Source organism: Pieris napi, chromosome 8, assembly GCF_905475465.1.
Source record: "Pieris napi chromosome 8, ilPieNapi1.2, whole genome shotgun sequence".
Classification (NCBI taxonomy): Eukaryota; Metazoa; Arthropoda; class Insecta; order Lepidoptera; family Pieridae; genus Pieris; species Pieris napi.
The window spans coordinates 6,673,437-6,695,711 of record NC_062241.1 but is presented as its reverse complement, the minus strand read 5'-3'; the positions used below and the strand labels follow the sequence as shown (position 1 = coordinate 6,695,711).

Below are 22,275 nucleotides of genomic sequence, written 5' to 3'. Positions count from 1 at the left end.
CTTTTTTGCATTAAATAGAAGGTTATTCATACTAAACCAATGGACAATCGAAGATAGAGCATTGTTTACATCGTCAAAATTTGTTATTTGTCGTTTGATTTTAAAAATCAAGGACGTGTCATCAGCAAACAAAACTATCTGATGTTTTCTTTCTACCATAAAAGGTAGATCATTTATATAAACAAGAAAGAGGAAAGGGCCAAGAATTGAGCCCTGTGGTACCCCCATACCTACTTTCGACCCAGAGGACCTCTTACCATTCACTTCAACCTTCTGAGTTCTTCCGTGTAAATAGGAAGTCAGAAGATTCAGTGCGGTATTCTTGATATGTATGTTAAGCTGCAAATCTGTCGGCTGATCTACGTTAAATAAATAATATGCATTTGGCATATTTAGCGCTAAGTTTCGTATTTGAATCTTAACCTTAAAATTTGAGAGTGGAGACGGCTTAATCATTAAAATTACTGTTCCATTGTTTAGAAGTTAATAGACCCCATGAAAGACTAACTTAACATAATTAAAATTAACAGTACGGGTACATCGTACATTTCTGATAAAATTAGGATTATAAAAACCTAGTAGCTGTCGAATGTAACAATTTTTTAGCTTTAATACCTGAAATTTTCTAATTTAATAATCCAAACACGAAAGTCCTGTCTGAAAGTAGTAAAAACTAGAGCCCCTATGTTAAGTGCGGTACGGATAAGAGACAGCTATTGATTGCTTTAATCGCGGGCTTTTGCAGTCAGTACTCAGTCCCTATGAAGAACTTCTTACAATGAACTAAGTCGATGCACTATATTATTTTATATTTATTATTAACTTTAGGTATTACGTCTTAGCGTAAAATCCTTTTAAAATGTAGATTTTACAACTTTCCGCTCTTAAGGCATATGTTGTCTACTTTTCAGGGTCGTATAAGCACTTTATTAGAAAATTTAGGGATATATCAAATTTAATGGTATATAGTTTAATAGCCAATAGAAAACGATTTATTAGAAAAAAACGTTGTGTTATATTTATATTAAGGAAGCTCAATAAAATTAACAATTTGTAATCTTAATACTTTATTTTTGGTGCCTTAAATCGAAAACCGTATTTACAAAATTATCTTAACCTATATATTTATAGGGTTGTCAAAATGTTGTTAATAGTAAATTTATACTTTACCATAAGTATGTAGTATATCTAGTAAGGTTTTTGCAAATTAAAAATATTGTCTGTACTATATCTGATACATGGATTTAACAGTCTAGTACAAAACCACATGCATCAATACATAATATCAAACCTTAGTGCAAACCCAAATACGGACTTAAAATACCTTTTGGCTTTCATACTGAGAGATAGTATAAATTTTGAATAGACCCTAAACTGATTTTTGTCCATTAGGATTTAATAGTTATATGTAACACAATTGTTTGGCAACCCTTATCGTTCATACATATCGCTAACAAAAAGAGAACATTCATACTTTTAGTATCCTTATTAATCAATGAAAAATTTTGCATTCCCAAACCGTTGGCAGTATCGGCTACGACAGTAGTCATACTTAATAGATGTTCAAACAGAATTATAAGTGATAAAAATTGAATGCAGAATAAAACTTTTTAATTAATAAAGGGGTTTTGTTTAAAGTAAATAGTGCGTTTTATCTTATTCGCCACTTCTAGGTGAGCGGTCGTTACTACGGAGCTCTTGTGACTCTCCGTTTTGTCGGGGCGAGGCTGAGCGAGAACGCTCGCGAGAACCACTTCTTGAACGGGATCCAGAGCGAGAACGGGAACGAGACTTGCTCACTTTAGCCTCGTCTCGCTTTGGGGATACAGCCTCCTTGCTATGTGAACGAGAACGTGAGCGCTCCCTATAAAAAATAATACATTCAAAATACAAAACACATAAACGTAAGCCTGTAAGTAACTTCTTATATTTTTTATAATATTTATCTTGATTAACAATTACTTCTACCAATGATTATTTATTTTCGACTCATAAATTCTTTGGAAAGTAGAGTAACATTATCATAACAATGATTTTTTCCCTGTGCAATAATGTAAGAACGTGTAATTATGAAATATACAGTTGCATGAGAAATTTTGCAAAATGTTTGGACGATCTTCTTCAAAAAAGGATCTCATGAAAATATACCTAAATCAAACATATTTCAAAAAAGTTAGTTTTGGTTGAAAGTACACATGCTTTTAAAACTGGCATTTCTATATACATGTACCACCACCACGCCATTTAGTTTGGTTACATACAGTTCTTCAAATTAAAATTTTTAATAATCAACTACTAACTAGGCTACTGCAAATAAGGGCCGATTTACATTATCTTAGTGTTTAGGAGAGTGCTTTAGTACAACTTGAAAGGCAAGTTCTTTAGCGTAGCGTTTACATGTTTCAACTAAAGTACTATCCTAAAGCACTCTCCTAAACACTAAGATAATGTAAATCGGCCTTAAGGGAATGTGTGATAGTGATTATTGTACAGCTCACCTTTTGGTGGGATCCCTTTACGAAGCAGGAAACATGACAAAAGTTAATAAAATGATTTTGTTAGAGTATTTATTATGTAAAAAACGTTTTAGTGAAACGCTTGCTAATGCTTGGGTGCATTTTTGCAATTTGGATGTTATAATTAAAAGTATTTTGTTCTAAATTCCGGGTAATGTAATGGTTTTTGGACTGTGTGAATAAGATATTTCTATTTAACTTATACATATTATTATATGTAAAAAATCCATCAAGCACCTTTGTCCTCATCACTTTTGTCATTTTGAAACAACAAATGTGACAGACCGACTACTATACATTAAGATTGTCAGCTAAATATATTCCTCAAAAACATTCACAATATGTATAGTTGACATGTTTAATACAGATAAATAATGTGAATCAATATAGCGTAACCACCGGAACACATAGAAAACAAGTAGTTGTATTAATAAGTCTTTATGACTAACATCAATACAGTCAATAAGATATGTTAGTATGCTTTCACAAATTAGTATTATCTATAAGCAGTTGCACATCATGTGAGAATCCATTTTATATAAAATCATACCAAAACTATTGGACTTACAAAATGGTATTAAAACTATGTATGTACAGTCAAAACCGGTTATAACGACATTGAAGGGACCGTATAGTTGCCGACGTTATATCCGATAGTCGTTATAAGCAATGTCATATACACAAGTATAGTACATATGTATGTACATAGTTATCGATCTAGAATAGGTAGGTATGGGTTATAATATGGTATGTTAATATTATAATATGTAAACGAGTCAAAAAAGAAACAAAAATATTTATTACGAAATAATTAGGTACAAAAGTAATCAGTCAGTATGTTTTTTTTTAGCCCAGTCTCAAATATTTTTTGCATTTTACGTTTCATACTCCTCTAGGTATGAGTATCACCAGTATCAAACTGTTCGTTAAAGGCAACAAATTTTTGCAAAATCGTTACAGCGTTAAGAGCCTCGGAAATCGTTGTTGGCTGAAACTGTTCGTTGGGAGAACGTGCGTAGGTAATAATATGCCTAAATATTCATTCAACGCCTATAAATAAGATTTAAAATCGTTTGTATTGTTTTGTTTTGCTGAGACAAGAAGCGGTTGGTCGTTATAGCCGATGAATGTCGATAAATTTTCGTCGTTGTAAGCGATATGTCGCTGTATCCGATGTTGTTATAAGCGGTTTCTTTACTGAATAGTTTACTAGGGATTCGGACGGGACCATACAATCTGGTTGTAATAACCGATAGGTCGTTGTAAACGATGTCGTTATAAACGGTTTTGACTGTAGTTGTATTTTTATATTTTCATGCTGTATGAGAAATATCATCATCTCTAGATTGTATTCACCATAATTACCACAACATCACCTAGATTTTATCTAGCTAGTATAAAATCCATGCAACTATTTAATTTAAATATCAGCACCTAAACACAAGCAGTTCTTAATCAGCTCATGCCCACGAGACGGTTTCAACACGGCCCGATTTTTTGCCGGCGCCGGGTAGAAACCGTCCGAGCTTGCACACAAGACGGTTTGTACACGACCCGGTTTCACACTGCCATACTCCACTGCATGACGCCGGGGCTAGCGTCGTGTGGTTGGGGTCATAGTGTCCCATACAACTGACGACCGGACGTAGTTAAGCCCGGCAAAAACCGTCTCGTGGGCATAAGCCGTTAGAATATTCGAATATAAAATGGTTTGAAGCAACTTCAAATCAAGACATTTGATTATGAAGTTTTGTAATACGGGCCATATACGTGTACTCACTTGGATTCGCGTTTGGGCGAGGGTGAAGCGGATTTCCCGTTGGTCTCGTTGCGTGGTGGGGAGCGCGATTGTCTCGCCTCGTGGTTGGACCCCGATCTAGAGCGGCTGCGTTCCCTAGGCGCCCGGGATTATTAGCTAGCTACTACTACTTGCATGTTTCTCAACGTTTCCGACTTAAGACGGATACTTGGCATTATGTAATTTCAATTCCTACATTTGTATGTCGCTGAAGAACTTGCAAATGTATATTTAATTGTGAAATAAACAAAAGTGTCGCGATAAGCATCCGTCGTTTTAAAAAGAAATGTTGAAAAACTACACGGTGACACATAAACTACAATAAATACCCCGAGATACAATATCTAATATACTTTATACTTACGATTTTAAGTTTTGCTCAGCGATTGAAATTACACACCTAGCCAAATAAACTCTATATTAATTACATTGAAACCGTGCATTGCTCGATCAGGTATGATACAATTATATCAGTACATGCATATCTTCGGGGATATTGAAAAATAAGAAATGAATATATCATTGATAAATTCATTTCTCAAAATAATTTGTGACATTGAATAGGTGCAATCCACAAAGACGCTAGATTTTTTCGCTCAATACTAAATAAAATATTAAGTTTTGTTAAGGCCTCAAATTCGATGCTTTTACCAAGTAAGTGTCCCGTCTTAGTGGATCGCAAATTGATTTATACAAAACTTACTTAGATCTAGATCTGGATCTAGACTTTGCCACTGGACTCTTGCTCTTCGGGCGAGATCTAGAACGAGAGCGGCTCTTGGACGAGCGGCGAGAACGGGACCTGAAAAATATACATTTTCTGAAGTATGATGATATGATAAAATATATATATATAAAGTAGGACAAATAGCCTCAGTGTTAGATTTATCAGTCAGCGGTGTCAGCCCCGAAAGATGGTTAAAGAACAATATCATCATTTCATGTATGGTTTTGAAAACATAAGTCTGCTTCGATAATAATATATAGTGGGTAAAGGGCCTTTACATACCCGCGAGCCAATCTACTCGGGTATATTATACGAGCCAATTTATCGGCCCTATTCACATTTTTCCCAGTAAATTTACCTCGATCGTGATCGACGACGCTCACGGGAGCGACTCCTCGAGCGGCTGGACGAAGAGCGTGACCTGCGGCGAGAAGAGCGACGATCCTCCACCAAACGAACACGGCGGCCATTCAGCTCTGTGCCATCTAGTTTCTCAATAGCAGCCCGCATATCCGAATGGGTCGCGAATTCAACGACCCTGAAATTTATATTAATTAGAAAATGTTGCAAATAGGAAAATTTAATTTTAAGCAGGTGATACTCAGAGTAAATGTTATAATTCACAGGTAATCAGCCCCGAAAGATGGTAAAAATACGATATCATCATAAAAGATAACCTAAGACAATAATTGCCCTTAACTTCGGTTAAGGGAGCGTTATAGTATTACGTAACGCGTTTTTTTCCTTTTGTAAAACGTTACGCCCCCCATGGGCGGGGATTGAATTACGCGTTATTGTTATTGTTTCGACTTACACCACATAATAGTAACTAAAGAAACACAAGGTGGTCACGAAACGTTTTACTATACTCGAGTACGAGTAAAAACGTTACGGCGAGTTACATGGGGGGGGGGGGTCCCATAATCTCCAAAAATTTCGTTACGTAATACTTGAACGCTCCCTAAGTACAAGTTGAAATTGTAAAAAAATGTAAGCCCTCAATCACCATATGGCTAAAATGTGTCTACTAACACTGTTAAGGCAATAAAACTAAAACTTTGTGATTGCCTAAAAACTAATAGACTTTTTTTTTAATGTAAAGGAAAACTTACCCTTCATTCCTGTGTTGTTTATGCGCATCAGCGTAAGTGACTTCGCCAGCTTGACGCATGTAATCCTTCAAGTCCTGCCAACCAATAGTACATGTTAGATAGATACAAAATAAAATATATAATAAATTCTTAGGAATGTCGTCAGATTCGATATTGTCATCAAGGTTGTCAGCCCCGAAAGATGGTTAAAAAACGATATCATCATGATAAATCCAATCTAGCTTACGATACCTGCCATGATAACCTGATGGTGATAAACAAAATTAAATTGTGTCAAATACAGTTTCGTAAACAGTTATCCACTAGGTCATTGCTTTTTCTTTGACGAAGACTTTAAAATGTCCAAACTGGATTCCACGTCTCTGCTATATAACTTCGAAGCCTCTCTCTCTTCTCTTATTTGTTTCTACTCAAATATCGATTCATTCCTCAACTTATCAAGTCAGCATCTTGTTTTCCATCAGTTCAACTAATTTCCACCTGTCTTTCTGTCCTTTTCAACATTGCTTTTTTTCTGCTATACATCTCCGCTCTCAACCTTCTTGGCGTCAGCTTGCTTTCTTCGTTCTGTGTTTCTGTAGGTATTGTAGGCCTTATATGCTGCTGATCGGCGAGATTCCATATTTTTCCTTCTAGAGTATTCAGATCAACATTCAATGGTTTTCTATGAAATTCGACGATCGATTCGATTCGAGGTTCTTTCAAGTACGTGAAACTTTGCCTTCTTGGCATCGGTAACAATTCCCGATTCCTTTTATGTTGAACTTCATCCAGCTCTGCAATTCCTCAAGCAATGACACTGTGAGAAAAACAATCTACGAAAAGCTGTACAGACACTTACAAACAAAAGTCCAATATAGCCACTAGATCGCTATAAGGAAAATGACAGGATGAATGAATTTACAATGGGTTTGCACAAACGGCTCCTGTAGTGCCCCCCTGACATTACCTTGGGGTCGGGTCCTCTGAGGCCATCGGCACACGGGGTCCGGGCAACCAAGCCAGGGGAACCTCAAGGGTAGCGGGCGCCAACACCGTTATCCCTCCTAACATCCAGATCACATCGCACACGGGCTATCGTGGAAGGGCACAGACCAGAAACGCCACCTTCTGTCGTTATTTAAAAAAATGAGCTCGCATGTCTTTTTAACAAAAATAGAAAATATGATTGTAACTGTTAATAAAAAATGTTTTATTACTAAATTTACATTTTATATTACTGTTAATTTAAACGGCGCTCAAGTAAGTCCGGGTCATCTTTGGATTGGTATTCCGTCTTCCTCGTCTGATCGATCTACGGTCTCGGTGCGATTCCTTTTGCATCGTTTCTATGTCTTCGATGGTTTTCCTCATTGCCCACGGATAGATTACGGTTCCCGACTTCCCTAGTTGCCACGTGTGCTCCAAGCCACAGATAACCAAGCCCTCGGCGATGAGTATTGGATTGCCCCGAGTCCTGCCCCTGGGGTGAATGATGGATGATGATGGAGCTGGATCTGCTCATTCTCTTACCTGCCAGCTAATGCGGCTTGACAGATTTTCGACGACTAGCCGATACTCGGTACGCGTCGGCGGCCCATATCTGTAATTGTTGTCGTTGCTGTAATAGAAATTCTATCATAAATGTCGAGAGACTATGATAAAAAATCTATTTATCCTTATTGTTTAACTATTGATGTATGAGAGTTAATATAAAAATCTCGTTATATTTTTGATTACTGATACACAATGTTTATAATAGTTGAACAGTAAGGTACACATGTTAAAATATTGCAGTTAACCAACTCATTTATTAAGCATTTAAAGCTTTCTAGGTGCTTGGGGGGTTTGATTTAAAAAGTAATTCAAAGTATAACTAATTCTTTGAGCTTTTGAAATTATATTTGAAGTTTTGTAAAATAATAACTTTTTAATTTGCTAAATTCATTGTTTAGTACATACTTCCCCTCCAGATGCGATTGTCAATACATAGTTTACTTAAACATCATTATTGTTTAAATAATGCAAAATCTATATCATTTAATCTATAAAACCATTTTAATTAAGTACAGAAATATGAATAAATATACAAAATGGTTTGCCCTTGAAAATTAAATACACAAACTGTTATTTTTCCTTAATACCACTCAAGGTTTTGCCAATTGTGAACAATATGATTAGGATTACTTACGAATACAAGCTGCAATAATAGTAAAATTAATTATGTAATGTGTAAATGTCATTAAGATGTGATAGTACTAAATTTTTTAAAGAATTATTTGCATCTACATGCTAGATAGCCTCTTTGTGCAATGGACCACAATTATTGTATGTATTATGAATTATATATTATTATTTTTTTAGGTGGCAAAGAGTGCTTTAGTTACAGCACATTTAATGCTGTGGCAAGTATTGACAACTCTGCTTAATTGAATACATTGTTTGCACTGTAGATTCTTCTAGCAATAGACAAATGCAAATACAATTTGTATGGAGATGTTCCTAATTGAAGGTAAGTGTTGTGTCATGTAAAGCGTAGCAGTATACAGACGCGGGTGGTTTGGGAGGCCTCTGCGGTCGGGCCCTTCGGTCCCTTCCCCGCCAGCGGTCTGCGCCCCTCGGCACGCCCCGCGCCCGCTCCACGCTCACCCTACAACAATACTCACTCGTAACGAGAGCGGCCTCTGTCCCGCTCGTAGTGGCGGTCACGCCGGTAGCGGTCCGCGCTGCGGTCGATGCCCCTCGCCGGCTCCACCACGACCCTGTAGCATACCCCCGATGTTATACACCGCGCCCCCACTTACACCTCGCATACGTACAACTCTCAAATATACTAGTCGATCATAAAAATAGCAGGCAGACCCTGTGCCCAAACAAAGATAATCAATAAATACTCTGACTTCGGGAAATCTGTCAATGTCATGCCATGTTAAAGCCCTCCTTATATTCAATTTATTTTGAAAGGTAAGTAAAAAGTTGAGTTTTTATTAGATGTGCTATCAAATTTTATTTAAAATAAAAAGCCGCATCTTGCACAAGTTCAGTTCCTTTCATCTGCATATTTTATAAACAACAAGGTTCTTCCTTGAACCAGAAAATCAAATAGCTATGAAAAGTCTTCCTAAAGCAAAAATCCACATTCAATCAAAATATTCAACCTCACAATATTCAGTCACTTTCATTCTTCATAGTGTATAAAATGATCCGTCCTCCATACACTTCTTTCAAAATGTGGAGCCGGCTGATAAAAAAGTTTATTATTAGTCATGCTATCACATAATACTATTGAACCAGCATTATTTGATCACATTTTTTCAAGCAATTTTAAATTCTTTAGTCTAGGTTCAAGATTAACTACTCAAAGAAACTTCAGTTTCTATAAAACAGGAATTTATCCCACGCATAGAATTTAACCCACAAAAACAAATCTAGGAATATAGCTATATTATTAACAATTTTTTTTCAAATGTCTACTGTTATAGGTACAACACAATTAAGTATCTATAAAATTTAGAAAGATAATAATTACCTTTCGCCTAATAACTCTTTTCCATTGAGTTCATAAACAGCATCATCTGCATCTCTATAGTCTTCAAATTCCTATAAAAATTCAATAGCCTTTGTCAACCTTTAACCCTCATTATATTCATTAATATATATATACATACACAGTAATCACAATTGTTAATCTAATAACTATTGATGCATTAAATAATTGTAGTGGTACCAGAAGGATTTCGTTTCATGATAACCCAATTTAAAATATTATACATAATTTATAATATACTTTCTACGAATGTTTATAGTTTAATAGGTGTCAACACAGCGCTTAAAGCTAAACAATGCTGTATGCACTACTTACCACAAATCCATAGCCATTCTTGATAAGGATATCTCTGATTCTACCGAATCCTTTGAAGAACTTTTCTAAATCTCTTTCACGAACCCCAAAGGGCAAACCACCAACATAGACCCTGGAGCCAACCATTTTTTGTGATGATCTGAAATATAATGCGTATTACACATATTGATTAGCTTAATCATCGTAAAGTTATAATTAAGTAATGGGTGGCTGTTAGGAGATTATTTACCGGTAATTGCTTCTTTTGAACATAGCTAGTCTTTCTAAAAATGCTGAACTACGTTATAATATAATATATTGATTAATACACACGTCATTCAAAAATAAGAGTTCACCTTTAAAAATTGAAAAGTCTAGTACTTCATTTAGAACAATTATAACAAAATAGATTACAAATTTATATTATTACAACACAATTCAATATTTAAACACGCTCATCGGGTAAATCACACACCGGAATTAAGACAACGTAACTTATTACTTAAAATCGATAACCTTTAAACTATAGGAACGTGGAATGGCGGCAGTTCGCGCTAGTCACCACGCGCTATATTACGAATTTTAGTAGTAACTTTAATTAAATAGCCTATAATAAGTAGCAAATAAATAGGGAAGAAATACTTTAAATTTATTGACGTAGTTAAAAGTTATGCACAAATTGAAACTATCTAAAGTAACCTACCGAAGATCTCAACACGCCGTGGTTATCAGGACTTCACAATATGGCGGTCGGCGGCACTTACTTACCACTCGGCAGTCGGCTATCACATTTACACATAATATAATTTTTACCAGTTGATGATAGTCAATATTGTTAATTAAAATAAATGTTTACTTACCACTCAATGCCAACGTTAAAAGTAAACAAAAATTAAAATTAATGAAAAACACTGCGTTCCACGAAATCAAGATGTAAGCCGAATAACACGAAATCGGAAATAGGAAGTGAACTAGGTATGCACAGAGTACAGACTAGGATGACTATAAACAACAGAATAACAAAGCGGAACGGCTAGGTGCCAACATTATGAACAGAATAAGTGTTACCATCTCTAACAATATATATTTCTTAAATATGGAATATAACATCATATTTAGACCAGGGGGTCTAGCCATATTGGTGTCGAAAAGTATTCTACATACACTACCGCTTTTGCGTAATTGTACTGTCGAAAACGCTTCGTTCGTAGCCAAGAGGCATGTCGATACATTACCGCAAAGTCGACAGCGTAGATGCGAGCTGCTGTTCGTAGCACCTTATTCCGTCATATTGTCTCTGGATTAAATGTATTCCTAATGCAGTGTTGCCAACTCTACGTCTTTTTACGTAGATCTACGTATTTTAGGCCTTTCCTGAAAACCTACGAACTTCAGTCACAGAATCTACGTATTTTTAATCAAATTGTAAAATTTTGCACAATATCCAAATTAATTCGGCTGAATAGGCATAACATCTATTACTTTCGAAAAAGAAAAGATAAAAACAATCCGACCGGGATGGAGAACTTTAAGAAACACAAATCTTCCATTTCAAGAGGATCAGCTAATCAAAGCAGATGAATTTTGGCGTCATATTGACAAAACCCTCACAGGATTACTTTTTACAAAAAAGTGGTCTAAAAAGTAACCCTGAGCCAACGCAAGATCATATTAAACTTTTTAGTATAAAACATGCACAAATTTAATTTACCAAAAAATAATTTTTGTAGTTATACTTCTTTAGGCGCGTTATGAAAAATTGATGAGAGTGAAATTTTACGATGTGCGCGCATCGTGACACAAAACTAACAGAATGAAGTTAGTGGCGCATGTTGGCACGCACGCCGCCTCTGTTTACTGTGTATTTATATTTATAATATTTATCCACATGCTTTGAGTTTCTACATTTAAAACACCTGTTTTCATTATACAAGTGCGAATTTTATATGTGCGTCTGAATTATAATGAAAAGAAAAAAAAGAAGTACTAATTAATATTAGAAAATAATAATAAATATAAATATAATACTAATAATTATTTATTTATTTAATTTTTCAAATGTAAACTGAACTTTATTGACTATAATGACTCCTTTTCCAGTCTTTGATTATTTGATTGTAATTAATTATTTGCTTGTAATCAAAAACTATTTTTATAAAGACAAAGAAGTATAACTTCTTACGCGCGTACATTAAAGTACACGGACACTTTTTTATTTTTAATAATAATTTTTAAATAAACCACTAGTTTTATTCAGTTTTACCTACTCTACCCTCTTCATTTCACTCATTAAAAAAAAGTACGTAGATCTACGAACTTTTCCTATACAATTTTTACTAAATCTACGTAATTTTCTAATCTGGCCTACGTAATTTTCAAAATCCGAGTTGGCAACACTGTCCTAATGTCACTTTTATAAACAAATAGAAGTTAAAACTTTACAATATTATTGTAAATTTGCAATTGGAAGCTGCAAAAGGGACATTAGAATGTCAGCAAGGTCGGAACAATTTTCGATTTAAGTGGAATTTACGGAAGGTGCAAAGTGAATAATATATGAATTTTAATTGCATGTTTAAATTAATTATGGTTTGTTTCATGTTTTCTCAGAAATTTAAGACTACAAATAAATACAATATTTTAAAATTGCATAATCGCGATATATAATAATTAGTAGTACTCATACTTTGATATTTTTAGGATTTGACCTCTGAACTAATCTGCAAAATGAAGAAGCAACATATTTTGTCACCGCTTAGAAGAAATAATAGAAATAGTACTGTGGATTGATAAATAAAGAGTGAAAATAAGGTTGACTAGAACTTGATAAAGTCCAAGGAATTTAAAAACAATTTAAAAAAACGAAGACTAGTGTGAACACTGAAATTAGAGTTTGATTTAAGCTTTAATTAGGTTTGGTGTTTCTGCTTGAACATTTTTAATGTCAATTTGAAAGCAGATTTATATATAAGTGTAGATTTTATTAGTGATTTGCTACTAGTTGGAATTATCTCTGTTTATGTCCAACAAACAATTTCAGTTTAAGTTAGAGTCATAAAGGTTGATTGTTTATAATATATACTTTTAGAAAGTGTGAATTGAAAAACAGCAAGTACTCAATGAAATGAAAAGAGGGATTAATAAAAATTATAAAATAGAAACTTAGTCTGGTATGAAATTATAACCCTTAATCAACCTTTGATTCCATATTGATGCTCTAACATCTTAGATATAAATTTAAGTTTGATGCTGATTTTAAGTTAATATTTATGTCAATTAACTTTTGGTTATATCAGTGATTTGCTACTAGTTTATATGTAAATGCAAAATCTGTTTAAGTAAGAAATGAATAAACATTGTATGTTATGTATTTGTTAGTTTTATTTTTGGTAATTTACCTTGTCTTCTTTAGTAGGAAAAGCCATTAAAGTGGTTCACAATATTAGTTTATTTTACAAGAATATACAGATAATGCATATATGAATGACCCGTACCTACTAATAGTTAGGAATATTAAACAAACAGGTAGCAAAATAAAAATGTTTCAGTTATGGTTATTTTTTATTAAAATAAGGCACCAAATATCTTCCTTAACATAATGCAGTCTACATAGAAAAATAAGCATATGTAACAACTTATTAAACAATACAGACATTACTACTGAATACACACAGGTGCACCAAATTAAATGCATTACTACCTAATGTAGATGTATTCATATTTATATATGTAGATAATTAACTTTTATTGTAAATAATAAAGTTATTGTAAAGATGTAATTCTTCCCAAAATCTACAAATGCAGTTTGTTTATAATAATATCTCATTAACATTCAAACTGCTGAACTTATTAAGATTAAATGTGGAAGAACATAGTTTCAGTTACTGTTTCCTGTTCTTGAGGTAATATTACTTAACCAACCATTATTTCATACTCCACTTGTCTTATTTTTTACATTATTCATAAAATGCTTCATTCCCCATTATCAATTTTCCCCAAAAAAAATTTATCATTCATTTTCAGGTACATAATATAACACTTAAATTAATTAATAGATAAAACTTTAATAAAACTTGTCCATTTGTGGTTTTTTTTAATACTTTTAGTTGTCTTATTAGCTTCTCTTTTTCTGAAAAGAAAATATTTTAGTTAGTACTTTGATCAAATAGAAAACTGACAAACTAAACTGTAAGATCGGTCCAAGGTTTGTTCAATAGGTAACTTTAATATTAAAACTCTTTACTTAATTCTAAACTTAAAAATATTATACTCAATTTGTCACTATGCTGCTTATTGTCAATTAAAGTTTTTAATAACCAAACAATGTCAGTAACTCCCAAGGGACTTGAATTCAAACTTCTCATTCATTAACAATATTATAATAACTTCTCTAGTACCTATATTAACTTAGTAAATAATTAAAGAAAATATCTGATTACCATTACTTAGTATTGCTCACTAGATTTTATATTTCCAAAGTTCATAAAGTATAAATCTACTTTATTTGATTAATTTAAATCAATATTATATCATTAGCTTCTATTATAATTACAATAAAATATATTTAGAACTTCTAATTATGTTCATTAGTGTTAAAAAAAGACAGATAACAAATTAAAACCATTTCGTTAAAACGTCCAAAATATGACCATGTTTTTAAAACGGTAGCCATTAAAGATGGCAATAGTTGTACTGAATTATTGTAAACAGCAGCTTTTGAGATCACGCTAAAACATGGCGGAAAAACGCCGGTTTTTCTACACTGCCGAAACATTAATTGGCCGTTGGCTACCGAATAGCGTAAGCGTTAATGTGTGTCTTTTCGTAGCACTGTCATGGCGTCGCTTATTGTATCCCGACTCACGCCTTTAGGGCCTAGGCTACCGACTGTCGACACGAGCTGTCATTTTCATACAAATTTAGTTTTCGACTTTCTACATACACTACTGTTAAGCCATCTTGGCTAGACCCCAAGATGGCTTAACAGTAGTGTATGTAGAAAGTCTGAAGAAAAGTGATAGTTTATGTAGACAGTAGGTAGCCTAAGCCCAATAGGCGTGAGTCGGGATACAATAAGCGAAGCCATGACAGTGCTACGAAAAGACACATAAACGCTCACGCTTTTCGGTAGTCAACGGCCAATTAATGTTTCGGCAGTGTAGAAAAAACGGCGTTTATCCATTATGTTTTTGCGTAATCTCAAAAGCTGTTGTTTGCAATAATTCAGTACAGTGTTGCCAGATCAGAGGGGTAGATTTATGGGTTTCTTAACTGAGTTAGGGGCAGAATAGGGGAAAAGAATATTTGGGTTTTTTAAGGGGAAATTTCAAAAACACGCCAAATACAGTTTTTTGCTATTGTATATCACGTTCCTGATTTTGGAGTTCCTAAATTGAAGTACGAACACAACGTAAGAATAGGATCCGCGTGGTTAACCTTACTAATTGTATATTCGTTTGAACTGTGATGTGATGTGATAACGTCGTCGTTTCCTTCATACTTCGATGAACATATTCAGTTCTTCGTACAATTCGTGTCAATCAATATCGTATGATTCTCCTACTGTCATAGATACTAAATCTATAAAGTTGCCGCTTGTCTCACTCGAACCTTTTTTAATACAATCTCAGTTCGGTCTACATCAGTAATTGTTATGGGCCACAAACCGCAGTAATTTTGATTCAAACTTTCCATTCCAGCAGTCATGGATGTAGACATAGAATCTGGCTCAGATTCGTGTTCTTGACTGGATAGCGTTGATGGTGACACCGGTGACCTAAGAGACAATGATATAGTTAATTCATCCTTACTGATTTTACTTAATGATCGCGGCGGCACCTATGCTGATGTGGAAGGAATCTTCTCAGCAGGATCAGGATTAGATTCACTTTCAGTCAATAAATGTTTTGTAGAGGTTTCTTGATCATCACTTTTTATATATTTACTAGCAGACCGGCCAAGCGTTGCTGTGGCTAAGGTTTTTGTTATATTACATAGTAGTAAACTATTCAAGGGAAACGGTAGGAGAACACCAGTCATGGGGACCAACGTACTTTATTGGTGGTTTAGCCATTAAATTGTAGCTTATGTTAAACTTTGGTACTTTTAACACAGCGCCATCTGTTAGAATTGTGACTATAAACAAATATTTTGTAATAAAATAATATTGCGGGTATAAATTGAGATGTAAGCTATCCTATCTTTTAAGTTAGATCAGGGGTCTCCAAACTTTCCAGCCTTAAGGCCATAATGATTACTTCAGTAAGTTCCGAGGGCCAAAGCCATATGTCATTATGTTTGTTATAAGTTATGTTTTTATCACAAAAACAATAAAAATAAGCCTACAACAATGTTATGAGTAGTTAGCCCATGACCATATCAATGTAGATATCATATTAATAATTATTTAACATAAAATTAGAATACTTCAGTAAACTAAATTCAATTTGCTATAAAAAATATGTTCTCTAAAAGGAGTTTTCAAGTATGCTAGCTCTCCGCGGGCCAGACAAAATCTGTCCGTGGGCCAGATGTGGCCCTCGAGCCGTAGTTTGGAGACCCCTGAGTTAGATCAAACCGCACACGGTGTGCAAATTTGATTGAAATCGGTTCAGTAGTTTAGGAGTCCATAGCGGAAAAACAACGTTACACGTAATTTATATATATTAAGATATATAAATTACGTGTAACGTTGTTGATCCACGTTGATCCACGGAGATTTTCTTCTACCTGCTTTTTTTGATAGCTCGTTTCCTTTTTGAACTACCTGACTCAAATTTTCTACCGAGATCACAATCACGCGAACCCATTTCGTTAATCTTGTTTTGTTTCGCCCAAACAGTCAGAAATAAATTTGTAAGTTTCACACAGATTTTTTACACTTTTTCAGCGTATTCAATACTTGAAATACTATAATTCACACTTTTCCAGCTCACTCAATACTTTAAATAATATATGAACGTAATATTCAATAAAATTGTAAGATACGGTTCAGTAACTTTTGTAACTCATACTGCAAGCAAAATAATTCTATGATGACAAAAGTTAACGAATGAAATGGATGGATGCCTCGAGCGATAGAGGAGCAGAACATTATGTCCCCGAGTGCTATGCGATTAAAAAACCTATCTTCAAGTGAATCGAGGCGCGATATTCAAGTACTATATAATTAATTTTTAAATTATCTTTGAGTGAATGAATAAGTTAATCTGGCAACACAAAATCATATTTTATTCATCTAGGTACCACAATGTACGTCGTACGTCGAAAAAGAAATATAATATATTAAATGCTTCTAATTTTACATTTACTGGCAGTTCTCAAATCAAGGGCGAAGAACAGAAGAGAAGAACTGGCAATAAACTCTCCGCCGCTCTTTTTAATCGCCAAGATAGGTACAATTACCACGAGTAAAATAACAACTAAACTTAAAATTTTCGCATTTATCATATTAGTAAATACTAAAAATATATAATATATTCGATTTAAAAAAAAATCCATGAAATTTTAAATCAAACCGGGTAATATACGAGTACCTATGTAAACGAAACAGATGCTACTTTATGATTTTATTGTTTTCAATGATACCTATACTTATTATTTATTTTGCGTGATAAGTATCTATATTATAATTGTATTTGCCGCTGTTAGGTGTCAATAAATAAATAAAACAAATCAACTAATACTAAAAATAATAAAAAACTCGTTCTTATTATTTTTTCTAGCATATATATATGTACTTACACACAAACAGTCTCGTCGACGTATCGTCATTACACCTTTTAGAAACGGTTTCGTAGTATAGAGATTACTCTTACAAACTAACTAAAAAACATTAGCATTAGGTTTTTACCTGATTTCTGACAGTTTCAGGAGAAGGTCAATCACATATTAGAAAATCGTAATTTGCATAATGACAATGTTCCCCAAGTTTTCATGAGATTTCATGTTTCACACTTTTTCAGGGAGTTTTAATACATGTGTAATCGAGTGTACCTACAGTTTTCATATAATCCGTTTTCAGGGCTAGTCATACCCCCTTTGATGGAGGAATATTCTAGACCGAATTTCCTAGGTGTGGGACAAGGAAGACCGGAACCTTCTCGAAGCCAGACTAAACACTTTACGGCCTGGCCACGGGGATCGGCGGTGCGAACGGCGATGCGGGAGGCGAGGCGACCATTCGCGCGGGGCCGTTTGCAGGCCACGGACCAGTCACGTTTGCCGCCGCGACCAGTAAGGAAGTTCGACAGCGAAATGTCTTTATCGAAATCATCTCGATATTGCTTGGAAAGTAATAGCTTTTGGTGCAAGACCTAATATTTGGAGAAATTGTGGAGAATTCCACTGCACTTCCCACTTCCAAGGTTCACAATATGAGAAATTCAGAATATATCGAAAATTATTTTTTTGAGTATACCAGAATGAGTATTGAAACCTTCAATTATATTCTTATGAATATTCAACCAGAATTGGAGAAAAAAGTTAATGCAAATAGAATTTTAAGTGCCGCTGAAAAATTGTTTTTGAGATTAAGGTATATTAAATTAATGCTGTGGATGGCCAGACTTCCAAATAGCTGGTCTAGCCAGTATTTCAGTAACAAAAAACTCTGTATTCATTTTTCGCCGCGACCACGACTAAACTTATTTATTCCCTTCTCTATTCGCCGCGACTGCCGCTCGACTCCGTGGCTTGCACCGTACTGATTCATGCATTTGTTTCGCTCGCCCGTCGCGACGTCAGTCGCCCGCGCGATTCGCTCGGTACATTTTGCCGGTCGCATCGCTGGTCGCCGTTGCGCGTGGCTTGATTAGTACATTGCTATGAGTTTATTTCAGTCGCTAGACGCATCGCGGTTCGCACCGCGCGAATATTCGCGTCGGCGAATGTCCCGTGGCCAGGCTGTTAGAACGGCGCAAAGTGCGATAGAGATAAAGTGCAGTAGCAATCCTGCCTAGAGAGTTCTCGAATATCGTTCTAAATTATTCCCAGGGTATATAAGCGAGCCCAGAGTCTGGGCCCCAGACGCGACTATAAAGTGCGAATAGTGAAGACAAGTCATAAAGTACTGTGAGAAGTGCGCGTAATGCGTAATGCGCGTAAACGTGCGTTAATTAGTATTTCTGCGCGTAAATTGCGTCTTTTGTGTAAGCTAATTGTGTTAATTCATCGTTGATTCATTAAAAAATAAACCTTTGAAGATTCCCTAGCTCGTAACAATATCAATAAAACACAATTTAAAAATGAAAACCAATTTTTATTCACCATTCCAAAAAGCCAACATACTTTACATTAATCCATTCCATTGCTACAAAATTAAATGCACATTAATAGCATGATCATACTCTCTACAAGCTTAATCAAAATTAAGATAAAAAAGCTTAAAGAAATATGACACACTATTTAGGCAGTAACCGCCTTAAGTGAATTATTTTAAAAAATTACTTTCTCTGCAGCGATTATTTGTCTTAGTATAAACATTTTTTATACTGGCGGTCATTTATTTTTAAACTTTTTTTTCTATTTTTCCTTAGTTATCTATCGCTACAGAGATATAACTTAAATAATAATCGTATTACATTCATAAGAATGCGCCATACACACAAAGACAATCATAACAAGGTTTTTTAGTATAAAAATCGTATGTGACATTAAAACTTTTTTCATCGAAATGTCAGTATTAAAGCCACATGCAATTTACTTGTAAATTGAACATATATAAAAATATTGTCAGTAATTTCTTAAGTATGTCAAAAGCACACAACACACCACTAAACATTTAATATGCTTCTATTTTTATAGCTAAGACTAAAATTCTAGTCTTCTGTTGGCTATTACTTAAAAAACTCTTGAATATTGTATAAACTTTTTAATACAAATATTATAAAAAATGGTATGGCAAAATATATAGTCTACAATAACATTTTATTTATGTCTTGCAAATTGCACGACTATCATAATCATTGACATTATAACAATATTCAAATGGTATTTTTATATAAGAATATATAATATGAATTGAATAAAAATAAACACTAATTCAATTTCAATATATTAAATTAAATAACAACATTATAACAATATATGGGAGTTAATACTATTTCAATCAGAGAATTAGCAAAATCAATATATATTATTGAATTAAGTGACCAAAACAAAATCAAATTTCGGAGCTCCTACACAATGTTTTACTTTATGAAGACTTTATGTAACGACGAAACACCTTAATTGGAATCATTTGTCATGTAAATACTATTGTAAATGTAATATTGATTAATTAAATGATATTTCTTACTCAGTCTTCAATATTTTTATTTTAATAAGGCCTCTTTTCGCATAAACAACCCAAAATGGTAATATAGTTATACATATGTATGTAAAGAAAGCCGACATAACTGCTCTAAACACTACGTCTTTAATACGAATCTAATATTTTATTGCCATAATGGCGGTTGTACAAACTCGCCAAGATATCTTATTACCGGCCGAGAGCGAAGTATATGATTTATCGGCCGAGTGCTTGATTTTTGGTCCGAGTCAAACGATCTGTTAATGGTGTTATCAGTTAAGTCAATAAAATGAGGGTAAAAATTGCTTCCGCCAAGACTTCGAGGTCTAAACTCTCGTAGAGTGTACAACCGCCGTAATGTAAATTATGTCCAGATCATTTATATCGGCTTGAGTCATAGATAAAAATAGCAATTCGAAAAATCTATTAAGGTACATCGAAAGAGTCACCCATGGCGCACTCCACACTTTCTTAAATAATTGTACTAAAGTAGGCTTAACTATATTATGGTTACATTCAATAAGTATCTTAAGCCAATATCTAGTTTTACGACCTGTTTTACTCTGCATTTATAACAGTCAAGACTTGATTTTGGCTTTAGATGCTTATTGAAAGCGAACCTGTCACGTTAGTAAACTACCTAGTTTGAACGGCATCTGATACAGATGATATTTTTTCGAATTTAGTTCTTGACATTGATTGACAGCGATTAAAAAAAAAGGGTCGCTTATGTCAACATAAATAAATACAATGTTAGATCCAAACTCACAGACTTTCTCAGTTGTTTAATGTAGTTTTAATAATGCGTCAAAGTCTGCGAACCTCATTAGTTTAATCATTCACACAAACATTCGACCACAGACGTTATATATTTTGTCTGTGGGCAGACAAAACCACTCATCCAACCACAAAAATATAAAAGTAACACAACTTGATGTTTCATGTCACAACCTTGAACCAATTTAATGGTTTTTACGAATTTTATTATCTTAGTACATGTCTGGGATTTTTTTTCGTCATTTTAAGAATATTTTTTCACTGTTTTCTCTATCTACTCCTAACAATTAGCATATTTTTATTGCAATTGCAAATTACCAAAGGTATCCTTGCCTTGGAATCCACGCTTAATTAAACCTTACGCGTTTCTTATGCGAGTATTTGTTAATGCGTGGATGGCGGCATAACTTCATTATAATCAAGTACGTACAATAAGGTATTCGAGTAAGTTTCAAATTGACAGCTGTCAAAGTCATTTCCTGGCATCTTCCCAATCCATAGACCTCATAAACAAGATTTTAGCGTGATAATTCAGTCGCGTGCTTAATATTTCCATACTCTATTGTATGATTCGTATCTATAGTCTATGGACGGTCTTATGCTATGCTCACACTGGTGGAGGTCCACGAACATAACGCAGTTGCGGCGTCAATGTTTGCGCTAATGAATTCAGTGCGTCACAACATCTTGGCCGTTCTACGAGCCACGCGGCTAGAAGTAAAGCCACAAGGCATAGTTGAATGGGAATAGATGAACGTAGTACACGCCAGACCCATCCGCCGCGAGGGTTATAGTCTGGATCGCCAGAGCCAGTCTTGCTGGTTACAATGACGGCTTGATCACTGAAAAAAAATTTCCATTATATTTCCTGTGTAGATCGGTATTTTAAATTGGTATTGGTTAATTTCCTTTAACTTTTGAATACAATATGATAATCTTATTTTTATTTTAACTAAATCTTATAAATATGAATGTGCTTCTTCAAAGCCCTTTATAAAATATTAAATTTTGAACATAATTAAAAAATCATAAAACTTACGTATCATCTTCGATTTTAAGATCGGGAATGCTTTGTTCCACTAAAGCGCGACAGGATTCTTGCAAAATTTTCACTTCGTTCTCTGTCTGTTCCATACGCTGAAATAAAAATGGATTCATATAAAAAAAAACTTTAATAATATTGGAAAGATACGAAAAAAGTTAAGTGTAATTTTTCTAGGCTAGGTTATATATA

The 22,275-nt window shown here is 34.2% G+C and overlaps 2 protein-coding genes and 2 long non-coding RNA genes across 17 annotated transcripts in view; 1 reads left to right on the top strand and 3 right to left on the bottom strand.

Annotated features, from left to right (window-relative positions):
* Positions 1-1,050: 1,050 nt before the first annotated feature.
* Positions 1,051-10,986, bottom strand: LOC125051554 (serine-arginine protein 55). Of its 11 annotated transcripts, none has more exons than XM_047651952.1 (11): positions 10,834-10,986; positions 9,995-10,133; positions 9,662-9,732; positions 8,684-8,782; positions 7,666-7,753; positions 6,154-6,227; positions 5,400-5,579; positions 5,018-5,116; positions 4,297-4,410; positions 2,499-2,513; positions 1,051-1,864 (listed from the first exon to the last, which is right to left on the bottom strand). In XM_047651952.1, exons 2-11 carry the CDS (start codon positions 10,118-10,120, stop codon positions 1,657-1,659), a joined length of 1,074 nt encoding a protein of 357 aa, XP_047507908.1. In that variant the 5' UTR covers positions 10,121-10,133; positions 10,834-10,986; the 3' UTR covers positions 1,051-1,656. The 11 variants fall into 11 exon arrangements, 10 of the variants coding, with proteins under 10 accessions (XP_047507908.1, XP_047507909.1, XP_047507902.1 ...); XM_047651953.1 differs by lacking the exon at positions 10,834-10,986 and adding an exon at positions 10,677-10,767; XM_047651946.1 differs by lacking the exon at positions 10,834-10,986 and adding an exon at positions 10,224-10,556.
* Positions 10,987-12,378: 1,392 nt separating this feature from the next.
* LOC125052044 lies at positions 12,379-12,826 on the top strand. Its single transcript, XR_007117394.1, has 2 exons — positions 12,379-12,511; positions 12,674-12,826. It is a non-coding gene; the product is annotated as an uncharacterized LOC125052044 (long non-coding RNA).
* Positions 12,827-13,741: 915 nt separating this feature from the next.
* LOC125051730 lies at positions 13,742-14,462 on the bottom strand. Its single transcript, XR_007117342.1, has 2 exons — positions 14,413-14,462; positions 13,742-14,102 (listed from the first exon to the last, which is right to left on the bottom strand). It is a non-coding gene; the product is annotated as an uncharacterized LOC125051730 (long non-coding RNA).
* Positions 14,463-19,211: 4,749 nt separating this feature from the next.
* Positions 19,212-22,275, bottom strand: part of LOC125051695 — a 215,919-nt gene continuing 212,855 nt past the window's right edge. For all 4 annotated transcript variants that reach the window (XM_047652204.1, XM_047652207.1, XM_047652206.1 and 1 more), the window contains 2 exons: positions 22,081-22,178; positions 19,212-21,883 (listed from right to left, as the gene is read on the bottom strand). In XM_047652204.1, coding sequence (XP_047508160.1) covers positions 21,649-21,883; positions 22,081-22,178 — 333 coding nt within the window. In that variant the 3' untranslated portion in view covers positions 19,212-21,648. The remainder of the gene's footprint in view (positions 21,884-22,080; positions 22,179-22,275) is intronic.

Bases quoted from the DNA above. Each gene is read 5' to 3' on its own strand.
- LOC125051554 (XM_047651946.1), bottom strand. From the start codon at position 10,246: ATGTTCAAAAGAAGCAATTACCG. The intron at 8,783-9,661 runs GTAATTATTATC...GTATTGTTGTAG, and splicing joins AAAGAGTTATTAGGCGAAAG to GGTGAGCGTGGAGCGGGCGC. The intron at 6,228-7,665 runs GTAAGAGAATGA...ATTGGTTGGCAG, and splicing joins CAAGCCGCATTAGCTGGCAG to GACTTGAAGGATTACATGCG.